This window comes from Miniopterus schreibersii (genome assembly GCF_964146895.1).
Source record: "Miniopterus schreibersii genome assembly, chromosome: 11".
Taxonomy (NCBI): Eukaryota; Metazoa; Chordata; class Mammalia; order Chiroptera; family Miniopteridae; genus Miniopterus; species Miniopterus schreibersii.
Window position 1 is genome coordinate 55,860,285 of NC_138111.1, and position 13,731 is coordinate 55,874,015.

At 40.3% G+C, this 13,731-nt stretch overlaps 1 protein-coding gene across 3 annotated transcripts in view; it reads right to left on the bottom strand.

Annotated features, from left to right (window-relative positions):
- MLLT3 (MLLT3 super elongation complex subunit) overlaps positions 1-13,731 on the bottom strand; it is a 232,642-nt gene that overhangs the window by 9,749 nt on the left and 209,162 nt on the right. For all 3 annotated transcript variants that reach the window (XM_081150532.1, XM_081150533.1, XM_081150534.1), the window contains 4 exons: positions 11,117-11,192; positions 9,181-9,310; positions 6,499-6,598; positions 554-625 (listed from right to left, as the gene is read on the bottom strand). In XM_081150532.1, coding sequence (XP_081006658.1) covers positions 554-625; positions 6,499-6,598; positions 9,181-9,310; positions 11,117-11,192 — 378 coding nt within the window. The remainder of the gene's footprint in view (positions 1-553; positions 626-6,498; positions 6,599-9,180; positions 9,311-11,116; positions 11,193-13,731) is intronic.

Below are 13,731 nucleotides of genomic sequence, written 5' to 3' on the forward strand. Positions count from 1 at the left end.
TGAAACATCAGCCCGGCCTGCCCTGTTAGGACCCTGCTCACAGCAGGAGATCAACCCCCACAAGGTCGTGCAGTAGGATTTCAGATGCATGATGCGCACTTGGGGAAAGCGCACTGTGCTGGGGTCAGATGTCCTGCTCACCTATGTCTGAGCTTCCTTCACCCTCTACCTCCACCACAACTCTCTCACCTCCCACTTCAATGTGCCTGAAATCCCTGGGCAATGTAGGCATCAGGACAAATGGTAGCACAAGGCCAAGCTTAACAATGGAGATATGAGGAAGACTTGGAAAATAAGCTATTCTGGGGGAGGGACAGCGGGGAGGCAGGCAAAGGGGGGGATGGGGGATATTTGCAATAGTGTCAACAATAAAAAATTTAAATAAAATAATTTAATGCTTTTATAATAATAAAAATTTTGAAAAACAAACTGTTCTCAGGCACTTCTGATGGAGACAATGGAAGGAGACCCAGCAAGGATGATCGAGGGAAACACAAAGAAACAGAGGACAGGTCAGTGCTGCGGCACTCAGAATGACGGACTGGAAACCTACCTTGTCACATTCGCCATTCTTTATTTGCTTATCTGATTTGCTTTGCTTTATTGGACTTTTCACTTCAAGAATCTAGGGATCCAAGAGAACACTGTTAAATTTGATTTCAAGCAGTTTGTAGCTAACCAGCCACCCGAACAAAGGCACTTATGGATGAAATGTCACAGGATAACATCGTTTTCCAAATAGCAGTTCTCCTTTATACATTTTCTTTCTTCTCTTCTAACCTTACTTTTTCTTGGAAAATGAATTACCTATATCTAAAATGCTGAGTCAGGGCAGTAGAAAAAAAAATTTTTAAGTTGACACTAAGGAAATTGAGCTAAGCTTCCAAGGCTGCTGCTTTGTGACAACACTCTCACACATATGTGCAGCAGCTGAGTTCTACTGGATTTTAGTTCCCTTTGGAAGAATTTTTTCTTATTCATTCTGCTGTTTCAGCATGTCTACCAGTGCTCAGGACACTAGAGATGATTCAACAAAATTTCAAACGCTTCTTTTAGTACCTGACTTTCAGATTCTTAAAATGACTCATATAGCCCTGGCCAGGTGGCTCAGTTGGTTGGAGCATAGCCCTGTGAACCAAAAGGCGGCGGGTTCCAATCCTGGTCAGGGCACACACCTAGGTCTGGGGGTTCAATCCCCGGTCTGGGCATATACGGGAGGTAACAGATTGATGTTTCTCTGTGTCTCTCTCTCTCTCTCTCTCTCTCTCTCTCTCTCTCTCTCTCTCTCTCTCTCACACACACACACACACACACACACACTCTAAACATATCCTAGGGGGAGAATTAAAAAAAAAATTACTCATATCCACAAACTTGATGCTGCTTTGAAAATAAAGATGGTCACTAGAGACACTGGTTGTTCCCAACTTGGGATCCTCCAATTCAAGAAATAAAAAGCCAAGACCATCTCAGGACTATCTTCTGTGTTTCAAGAAATGGTATATTTACCCATGATAAAATGCCAGGTGCCCCTCCTTTTAATTGAGCCAATTACGGCTTAGGTTATGAACAGTGGTTTTGCATACTCTTCATAAGCTTCCCTGGGGAGTGAGGTTTCTAATTAATATTAAGAAAAACCAAATTATTATTTAATAAATACAGTTGATTTCTTAGAATCTGCAAATTGAAAATTATGAAGAAAATATTTTTAAATGACCCTTGCTTAAAATGGCTGAAAACCACTGAACTTATTGTTGAATACTTACAAATGCATATAAACATAAAAAGCAAAGTAGTTTGTCTTTTTCATTATAACCCCATTATCAAGTAAGCTGTTATAATATAAAACTAATATTAAGGAGGAAATGCCAAATAAAGCATATTTAAGAAGTTTCATATTCCTATTGCTCTTCTCTTTACCCATTCTCTGCTTTCACACACACACACACTCACACACACACACACACAACCATAGTTCTGTTCAAAGATCTACCATATTCCATAACACAAAGAAAATTTTTAAAATGAGTCCACTTTTAATTTGTAGTGGAAAGAGCCCTGACTGGGCTCAGAAACCTGGTCCTAGCTCTATCATTTAACATTCTGGGGCTTCAAAAGAATGAGATGACAGAGGAAAACATGACAATGTCCAGCTACCCATTCAGCTGTAAAATTTTATACTACTAAACATTTTACCTTTTGAGGATAGGACCATGACATTCTAGAAAGGTATATATTTCCTTTGCATTTAGAAAAACGTGTGGGTAAGAAGTGAGCTTCTTTCTAACAGAGTCTTTCCTAAGAATTACCTTTATTCATTTTTAACGCTAAGATAACCAGATGGCCAGTTTGACCGAGCTAACTTAAAATACAGTACTCTTGGCAATACAAGGAAATTACTTAGTAGCAGAAGCAAGCTGGTCATTTTTTAACATGGTCCACTGTAAAGGAAACCAAACACTCCACTATATTCAGAATTTCCTTCTCTCTATTGTTGGAAATGAGACCTCAGGGGAAAACTCGGCACTCAGAGACCTAAGAGTAAGTAGGTCAGTAGATGGCACTCCTCGCCCAGTCAGATACAGTGCTGGGCAAACCTGAGACAATCTGAGATTTCAGGCCAGAAAAAGAAACAGTGCCTGCCTGCTTGCCTTATGCATTAGAAAACTGAATTTTGTTGCCATATCCCACCCTACCCACCCCCCTCCATCCCCAACTTACTGCACTTCAGGGGTCAGAGTGACTGAGAAATTCTATATTTGCAATGGAACTTTGCTAACTAGGCTTAGAGAGTTAGTTCTACCACCTTCTCTTCAAAGCAAAAAATAGACAGGACATTGTGCGGTGCTTAAGTCCAACCCTACACATTCTGTAAGTGCTACAGCACGGAAGGCCAAACTACATTGAAATCCTAGTTTCTTTCTTCTGAAGCTGCAGTGGCAGGAACAAAAGCTCCGGGTGTCAGTGATCCGCCTCAAGTTACTGAGTGGCTGCCCAGAGAGGGCTCAGTTAATCTTCCTCCTTTGATCTCTCCCTACTCCAAAATAAACAGCTTTGTCAAAACCTCATTCTGAGAGAGCTGAGCCATGCTATAGACAATTGTTTTATTTATGATCATTTCTTATCTTTGAGGAAACGACTCCAGAATATAAAAGTACAGCACCTTGTCTTCCACGGGCTTATTTCAAACCAGTTTAACTGGATACTCTTTAATTTCATTCAGCGTGCCTTGCAGGCTGATAGGTGATTTATGATATTCTGAATATTAACTCAGGTCCAATGGATCACTTCCTTCCTTCAAGGCCCCTCTCTCCTCCTGCCCATCCATACTTTCAGCCAAAAAGGATCTGGAATTTTGAATTTGTTTGAAATTCACATAAGGAAGTTTTAAAGGGAGGAAAAAAACCCCACACAAAACATCTCTGGTTAAAACAGCACAGCATTCACTGTTTCTCCCTATTAAGTTGTACTGAGGGAAACATCCACCCAGACTGCAGACACATCATTTATACACAGGGCAGTCTCTGAAAACAGAACTCGGATTAGCGGCACTTCTACACTTAATCTGAGGATATGGCTTGAGAATTAAAATCTCAAGATTATTATTTTTTCTGTATCCCTTTGTGAGGACTGACAACTCAATTATTCAGCAGATGGATTCTCTACTGATAGGTCTTTCATGCTAATGATCACTAGTTGCTCCTAACAATACTCAGGTTAATGACTTGCTTTGTTGACATGGGGCTATCTCTCTGCTCACTTTTTCCCCCCCCCAATAATTAACTGAGTCAAAATGTTTGACTCAGTTAGCACTTTCCCTCTTCCCTAGTCCCTGGAAGATTTGAGACAAGGTAAGGAAAACTCAGCTTTGCCTGGTAATTTACAGAAACTCGAAATATCATTATCAACATGCAGACAGAGAACAGACAAGTGGGATGAAAGAAGGAAACTCGGTCTTCCTATTTCAGTTAGGCCTTCCCAGAATGTTTTCATCTGTTTTATTTGATGTGAAACCTCAGTTAATCACACACCCACACTCACATATAAGGCTAAAAATACATTCCAGGGTGAAATTTACAGACTTTAGATTTCTAAGAATTTTTTACTACTTCACTTCTTTGGTATCAAGAGCTAAGGAAGACAAGTAAGAAGTCCCACGGACACCGATGGAAAGGCACAGCATCACACCTGTCCCAGTGCCCGTGATCTGAGGGGTTAAGAAAGCAATACCATGCCAAGTTTGAAAACCTTCTCTTGCTCTCAGTTCCAAGACACAGCTCCAAGGAGGGAGGCGCTCTTGCGGTACGTGTGTTTTCTACCCTGACTAGCTAAAAGTGAAAGCATCTGGACTTTCTTATTATGCTCATAGCGCAGGGAGAAAGTGACATATGACTGAGCATTCCTGACACATTGATGATTCACACGTGTGAAGCTACATTTGTTGAATAAACATATGCCAAGGAGCCAGTGGTATGCTATTTAATCAGATAAAGTACTTTACCCTCTCCAGGTAAATGATTCTATTCATTTTTGTTCTTGTTTTGCTAGACAAGTTAAAAAAGAAAGAAAAAAGTCTGATGAGGAATTTGGACCTTTCCCTGAAGCCAGGCTCAGCTCAAGTGCTGCCCATCCAGGTAGGGTGTAGGGGCAGCTATTAGGTTTGAAAGGCAAGAGAGGGGCTTGTTGGAGCTGCATTTATTTAGCAAGCACAGTCTAAACCCTGCCTGGGAAAGATGCTAAAGGAGCCTCCCGAGGGGCAGGTAGGCACCCCCTAATGCCCTTCGCCCCTGGCACTGCAGCCACAGCCTGTGAAGCAGCCTAACTCTACTGCACCAGGCTCTGGAAGCTAAGTTTAAGCTGCATATAAAAATATATTCAAGGTTCAAATCCTACTCTTTTGCCAGCTCATACTGAAGCACAAAAATTTACAAAAGAATTCCAGGTTCTCCAGTTAGCCAGCCCAGGGCTCGTCTCAACCGGTTGGCGATGATGGCGATGCCTTGAGCCTTCACTTCCCCCTGAAATGCTGCACTTGTGGGGCTGGGCCGCCATGCCAGGGGTGAAAGCTGGCTCGGCCCCAGGCATGGCTGGCACTGGAGATGGGGAAATGCTGAAGTACAGGGGGTTAGGACAAAGAAGAATTCACCACTCCTTGAACAGCTAGTCTGTAGCAGATGATGAGGCAGGGCTTGTACTCATATGTGGGACACAAGGAAACAGCAGCTGAACTGGAACTGGTAAGGTAAAGAACAGTCATATTCCTACCTAATAATGAGGGCTTTAAGATAGAGGTAAACATTATAAATGAGGAATTTTAAATTTTAGGAGCTCTTTGCTTATGCTTTATACAAAATTTGAAAAGAAAAAGTCTTCAGCTAGAAAATTACATTTTCCTAGTAAAACAAAGATCCAAATTCAAGGGCCAGGCCATTTAAAACTGTAGGACATCTGTGAAAGAGAATAATCTTAGAAAAACATAGTTCTTTTATTTTCAAATTAATAATATTCATACAGTAAGTTGGATTAAGCAATTATTGCAGAGGTCACCAAGAACCTAAACAAAGAGACAAGGATGAGCTTCGGTAATGAGAGTATCAACTCAATGCACAATGAGGCTTTTACAATATTCACGATATTTGAAAACAGTTTATTTTAGTAAGTATTTAAAATATCCCAATCCTAACCATTTGTTTAAGGAAAGCTCTTCATCATAGCTTTCAAAGTCCTGCCTAGACTTTATCCAAACAACTATATTCTGAGTTAACTATCAAATTAATAAGTTTTCCTTTAGCTCTATTGTAACAACAATGTAATGGCCATTATTTACTCTGCATTTTATTAACAATTCCCTACATTCCCAAGTGGTGATCCTCTTTCCCTGGATAAGCACACAGAGGCAAGCACATACAATAATAAACCTCTGCCGTCAACTGAGTGCCAAGCAGGGATACAAGCACCTATAATAATAAACCTCTGCCATCAACTGAGCAGCAGGCAGGGATGGGCACTGCCTCATGCTCTTCACATGTATCATTTATCCTCTCGCTAATACCCAGCAAGGTAGGTATTAATACCCGTGTACAGATGAGGAAAGTGAGGATCGGCAGTTAAAGCTAGTTTCCCACCAGCAAATTACTGTCAATTAGTAAAAGCAAAGAACCAGGCTTTATACTAGCCCCAAAGGTCTTACCGTCCTAATCCATTAAGTTGCCTACTTACTGCCAAGGGGAAAAATATATACAAATCAAGAGTAAATGCGCAATACTTTTTGTCACCATCCCTTCTTACATCTATTTAACTCATCCAATGGAACATACTTTCCATGGCAATAGAAGTTTATAAAACCCTAACTACATGTTTATTTCTAAGGCTGTACATTACCATTTATCTGAGATCAAGAGGGATTTGCTTAAAATTAAGGGGTAAAAAGTTTGAATGCTTTGTAAAATGGTCACATGTAGTTCTGCGGTCTCAAGCAGTGCAAACCCAGAGATTTACCTGGTTGTTGTTGGTTTTTAATAAGGGTGGCGGGGGTTCATGATGTAGGGGCGAAGAAGCAGAACTGCTTTCACTGTCGCTGCCATCGCTTAAGCTAACTCTGAAAAGAAACAGAGAGACGTCATGTGCATCACTCCAGACCATTCTCCTATCTATGAAAACAGCGCAGAGAGTGGTATGTAACCACTCTAAGCATTGAAAACTGCTTTAATTTATACAACTGCTAACACATACTGACACTTTGTATCTGGGTCTGTGTTGTGTGTTGCCTGCCTGCTATTTCTCATTTAATAATCCCTATTTCACAGATGAGGAAACTGAGACTAGGAGAGACTAGGTCATTCACGTAGGGTCACAGAAGTAAACGTGGTTCTTCTAGGATTCAAACCCAAGCAATGTAACCCAAAGCCGGTGTCCAGCCACTAAATTTAACTGCCTCATGTATTCATGTATCTCCCTGCTCCAGCTCCACCCACCTACTATCATCAAGCATGTCACCCAACCTTGCAGAAGGTCAGCTAAATTAGACAGTTTTTAAGTTACAACCTTTTATTTCCCTTTCCCCCTGCCTCTTTGCTACGGGTGAAAATTTTAAAAATATGGCTAAATTCAGCTTCTGGAGTGAAGCAACGGCTAAGAATGTGGACAAGAGCCCCGCACAACTGACAGCTCAGGGGACACCTGAGATGGGATGTGTGAAGCTCGTCATGCTAGAACCGCCACCTATCATTTCTACTGTGTGATTCAAAGCTGTCCCTAGGCCTGAACACTGATCCAGTTCACTGGGAACATACTACAGCAGTTTGCAATAACTGCTTTAGAAAGATACAATGATATCTTTCAACAACTAAAGACAATAAAAATATCACCCACTTCCCTATTTTTTTTCTTTTCAGAACAAAACGAAATTTTCTTCTAGCCAAAGTAGGAGGTATTTCTTTATTCTACACTGCTGAATGTATGTATGTCCTCCCTCAGAAATGCCCTTCAGCATGTGCTCCCTCGCTTGGGTTATGTAGCAACCTAATAGAATATTCTTCTCAGAAACACAAAACGCTTTAGAAAGCCAGATAGTTTTTCTCTCACTCTGAATAGGCAATCACATTCTAGCTCTATAATATATTCAGATAGACAAGATACAAGATAGGAAATGAAAAGGATACTGGGACATCCTTTTAGTAAAAACTGATGGAACTTGTTTTTCTTAAGTAAATTACATTAATGAAGTGTTCAGTTGAAGCGCTGCTTTAAAATGCTTCTTGACTGAAGTGGAAGGCTGAGTATTTAAACTGATTAAACAGTTGAGACTTCACAAGTGCAGTGAAGATCAAGTGTTACACTGGTGCTGCTGTGCTAACAGCACATGGCAGGCAGGGGAAAAAGAAGAGCATCTCCAACAATGTGTATCACATCGGACAACTCGCAAATGTGTATGATCGGACCCACACTGACTCAGAGGATGGGACAGTAAGCGGGTTGGCTGCAGCTAATCAGAATATCTACCTCTTCTAAATAACGATAACTTGGGTAACTGTCTACACAGGTCAAGCATTTTGCATCAGCTAAAATTGAGAGCAGCCAGTGGTCAGGATTTTGATTGTTATAAACACACTCCTCACCTCCAAGTTTCAGTCCACTTTTAGCTCTTTTTGCCCTAGCAGTTTCCTTCTTGTCAGATTAAAGACTCCTGAAGGGAAATGTTATAAGGCCATGGCCATAAGGTTCCTTATTTTCTCCTATTTAAAATGCATACAGACAGGTGAGTTTGGGAGATAAGGTGGAGAAGAGGTATTGAGCACGGCCATAAGGAGAAACTGAGGGATCTGATAGGACATACATGCTGAGGAGTCTCTTCCAAAAGGGCACTAAGAAATTACCAACCAGGAAACATGGTCTGTCCAGTTTGGGCTCAGATCGCATTCCTTTTAGCAATTTTAGGGCCTTCTAAATCATAATGAATAATGGGAAAAGATGTAATGCAATATATTATAAATGTAATTGGATTTTAAGTTCAAGTAGTTTCATATTTTTTTTCTACTCAAAACACATTAAAGTAAGCATGCCTATTTGTTTTCCTCATGATAAAGAAATAAAATCCTCAAGGCAATTTCAAGCTGACTATTAATTATAAGTGACATGAATTACCATCTTATAATGTGGAATTATGCCTCACAGCATTAAAGCTACTTAAGGAACCTAATTGTCAGCACACTTAAAAGGAATTTATTTTCTGGAAAACACACAGGTGATCCTAGTTTTAATTAGGTCACACACATAATTCACTGAAGCCAATTATGTATTTCTAACTACAAACAGCAAACACATTTCCTCAAATTCTGAGACTCCCTACAGCAATGGATCTACACAAACTCTTCAAATGAAAACAGAGTTCATTTCAGCAACCAGGCCTGCCACCTTGTCGTATACTTTCAAGAACAAGGACTTCTAATAGGACTTTTTCCCTATAAACTTTGTAGAGGAAAAACCTCTCCTTACTGATAAAAGGGATAAAGTTCTCTGCAGAGGTGAGTGCAAGCATGCCAAGGGGCCCCAGCTTAAAACAAATGTGGCCATTTACTGCCCTGTTTTGGTGTTTCACACCTTGGCTGTAGTTGCACTAGTAGCTCTAGTAAAAAGGTGTGATTCTATCACAGGGAACCCTTTTCCTTCCAAGACACTCACCTGCGACTTCGGCTGCCTCCTCTATTTACAGGTCTCTCCATTTCGGAGTCATTGTCATTATCCTCTGCCTCATCTGATTCCTCCTCATTGTCATCGGAATGCAGATCTTTCATTATAGACCTTAAAGGACCTGAATAATGAAAGTGAACCACAGGCAATCAAACATACTATTTCAAACACTCTTAGCCATATTAGACACAGGGGAATGTTCACCAGCACTGAACACTGGTAAAAATAACCATCATCACATATATTTCCACAATTTACAAGACAAATTTAGTAGTTTCTGGAATGAAACCTCCACCAAAACACTACTGTTTTCATAATAGATGCTATTCAAAATGTTCACTAGAAAAACTATTTCCTAGGAATTGTTTTCTATGTATTTTTCTTCCCTAAAAAAAAAGTCCCCTAAAAGAAACAGAAAGATCTATTAGTAAATTGAATGTTTTGTTAGGTTAATCCATGTATTGAAAAGTTGAGACTAATAAATCACCGTGGTTGTAACTTGTTCTTGGCAATGCTGCCTTTGTGTGGTAGTTTTTGATCTATTAAGGTTTAGCTGTTCCTTTTATTTCAAGGTCAATTTCAGGTCAAGCAAGCATTTCAGTCAAGTTCAGATTATAAAGTATTTCAATTCCAGGGCATAATGTCCTATCTTTGATCTTCATATTGATCTCGGACACAAGGTCTAGTTACAACAATTTTGTACAGCCAATTTTTAATTTAACTTTTAAAGAAATTCTTGGCAAAATACCAGCATATATTTACATAAATAAGACCATGTAATAAATCAGGTGCCCAGAAAATTCAAGAGAGTATTCAGCATTAGATGGAAGAAAAAAAAATCAAGTCATAACTGATTGTATTCCAGAGTAGAACAAAATAAAAAAAGAAACCCTCAGAAAAACACATTAGTGTAGCTTATTTTCACTTTACTGCCCTAATGAAATGAAAACAAGATAGATACTTTTAATCTTAACTGAAGAGATTGTAAAGACAATGAAGAAAGTGAGAGAGGCACTTTCATTCTGGATTAGGCAAATCCTAAAGTCTAATCTAATAGGAATATCTGAGCTATCACTAACTCAGTTCTAAAGTAAGTACTGACTCGGCAATCTCACATTCTTCAAAGCCCACATTTCTCTGCTTTTGTCCTGGGTTTATACCTTTGGAAGTCAGTGGAACAAGAAGTCTGAATAGCCTCAATGATCAGTGTCTTTTCTTTTTTCCTGGAAGCTTAGCCTTAGCCCAAACACATACAACAATTTAATCCCTTTCAAAACACACAAGGCCATCAGGAATTCAGTGTGGTCAATGAAAGAGGCAATGTGCAACATGATGCTTAAAAACAAATTATTCCTCGATATTACTCCACTTTTCATGTTTCCATTTTTAAAAAAGGACCCCATAGTTGAAGATTTTTCACACACAAAAGTGAAAATTATTCAGTTAATTTTCTGGTTTAAATTTCTTTTAAAAATTTCCTAAAATTTAAATTTCTGAATTTGAATATATATTCAGACAACAAATTAACACTTGTCAAAGAAAAAGCTTTATTAATCTGTAGAAAAATAAACAAGTAAAATGAAAGATGTCCAGGAGGGAAAGTAAAAACCTCTTTCTCTAGTCAAAGTCTCTCAGGTCCAGCTTTTGCTATAGTATTTCCTTTGGGAACTCCCTGGAATGGGCTGTGTCTATAATCTTTTTGTAAAATGGGACTCTGATGGCAGGGACTGGAGAAAGGGGAATTTCTGGAGGCTGGCCTCATACATCAGAACAATACTCAAGTGCATTCCTAGGGGAAATAAATACAACTACATAAAAGCCAAGTTATCATTCAAATAATAAAGCAGTAAAAAATAGACCATAAATCAACTCATTAAGATGTTTTCTGAGAAAAATGTCTCATAATTTGCCTGGGAGATGTTGATACCTTGTTGCCTTGTCTGGGACGGTGTGAAGCTGGAGCTGGAGCTGGAGCTGGAGCTGGCAGGACTGGGTTGTTCAGACTTTAAAGAAGAGAAAGGCATCATCAATATATTTATGGAACACTACATCTCTAGAATTAAAAACAATATTATTGCTCAAAAATATTTTGCTCTGCAAAAACAGCCTGACACTGCACAAGAAAAGTGATAACACACTGCATTATGTCAAATGCACTGACACAGGAGAGTCAGGTGTCCTTTTCATTTTACCCACCATATTTTTGCTAGATGCAGAAACAACCATGTAAACTCAAGGAGAAAGAGATAAACCCCTGGGTTTTCCATGAGGAAGGAACCTGGCTTTGATTTCACTCCTATGCTTACTGCTTCTCAGATCTTTCTAAAAGATACCTTGATTACACTTTCTGCAATGTTTGATTGACTCAACTGGTTAAAACATAGTGGTAATGAGGCCAAGGTCATTAGTTCAATCACATTATGAGCCAGTTAATTTCACTCTGGTCCAAGGCCATGACCCAACCCTAACCCCATTCATCCACAGTTCACAAACGGAGGCCAATGTTCACAGGAGACCTGGCCAAGTCCCACAAATGAGTCGGGGAAAATGTTGCCACTACTTAAAAAACAAACAAACAAACAAAAAAAACCCTTTAATTCCACACAGTCCATTGATGCAGGAAAGCACATCATATACACACCCATTCTCTCACTCTCGTGAATTCTCCTAACCCTTTAATGAACAGAACAAGTGCCGGAGGCTACTTGGCCTGCCCGACTAACTCACAGTTCTCTTCCTTCACTCCCACTGAAAATACAGATCACCTCTGTGCTGATCGGATATGCTGCAGCATTGTGCTACTTCTGATGTGTGTCATTTCTCTCCAGTAGACTGCCAGCGCTTGAAAAACTGGGGGTGAAGGGCCTGTCCTGTGCTTCTTGTTAACCCCTCCTACTTAGCATAAGGTATTGCATACATACAGCAAGCACCCTGTATTTGCGACTGAAGGCAGCACGTTGGGCCCTCTGTTCCACCATCTGCCAGTTTTTGAGACTTTATAGTAGGTAGAGATGGGGAGAGTAAATACATGTTCAGAATTATGCAAAGAATCTGATCATACTATCAACACACTTAAAACATGTATATTTAAGGCCAAATTTATTTTTAAAAACTTAATAAGGTAATAAATTTGATTGTAAGTGTGGGCTACTTCTATCCCATTTCTAGCGCACTTATAGTCTCAACTACATCCTCAGGTTACTGAAGCAGTATTTGAGGTCTTCTCGTGGACAGGATACATCTTTCTACCTTGCTCAATAGGTGACCAAGTTTATCAGGGCCACATAGAGGACAAATTAGGAACACAATGAGAAGCCACTAAGTGAGGATGGAAATCTCAGTTCTGTTTATATTGCAGTTTCTTGCCACTGATTTTTTTCATCACCCCTCCCGGCACTGAACCCCCACCCCCTCCTCTCCAAGCAACTCCAAGCTCAGACTGGAACACAAGGAAGCACTTTCAGGCATTCCTAATGCACACTTCACATCCTCAGGCTGGATGGGAAAACAGGTGTCAGCAATCTACCACTCATTCTGCAGGAAAAGAGCCAGACAGGATCTCTAATGAGCAGCAGGCGGCCCACCAACCCTTCACCACGGCAAGATTTACTTGATATTTGCAGTACAATGTCCTGCATGTTGCCGTTTGCAGCCACAAAGAAGAGCTGGTTTACCAATGCACACGCCTGTGTGAGGCACTCTTCATTTCTGTTGAGTGGCTCTTCCACTGGGAGGCACAGCAGTGAGGTACACAACTGAAAGGGCGTTCAGTTAGCATTTATGGGCAATGCCCAGCTGCAAAACATTTCTCCCATGGTCTGCACAGTACTCCTTTTCCTCTCCAACTTGCTCTTTTCAGCCATGAAAAGTGTCTGCAAACAGTATTATTCTGATAGCTCTGGAAACCATTTGGGAGCTAAGAAAGAGGTTTCCTTAGAGTGAGTGGGGAGAGCTCTGATTCCCGATCTTGTCTGAACAGTACATGTAGCACTGGACTTCAAGGAGCCATTCTGCCAGAGCTGTTTGCTAGGAATGACATTAATTAGGATAGCAAGAGAGGATGGTGGCCATCTCTCCAACTACCCCACACTAAACTTGATCCATCTGTCTCGAGCATCATGCCAATGCCAGAACCAGACCTGCAGGCAGCCTTCTTTTAGCTTCTTACCCATCAACAAGGTTAATAATTTCACAGTTGCTAACCATTAGAAAATTGACAAAGAGTCAAAAACATAACACGATAGGAGAAAAAGGCTTTTTACTCAACATTTTCCATTAACACTCTGCCTCATCCACAAAGCACTTGAGGAGGTTTACAACAGAAGACACATTAAACAATGAGACTGTTTAAGTAGAAAGCATAATGCAGCAGAAGTGGAAAGACAGGAATGAAATGCTGAATGGTAGGGACTTGAGAAATTTTGGAGCTGAGGAGACCGTTGGCGGAAGACGAGATTCTCACTTTCATGGGCATTAGATCACCTGCAGGACTTGCTGCAAAGCCTGCTGAGCCCTGCCCCGGAGCTTCGAATTTAAAAGTCT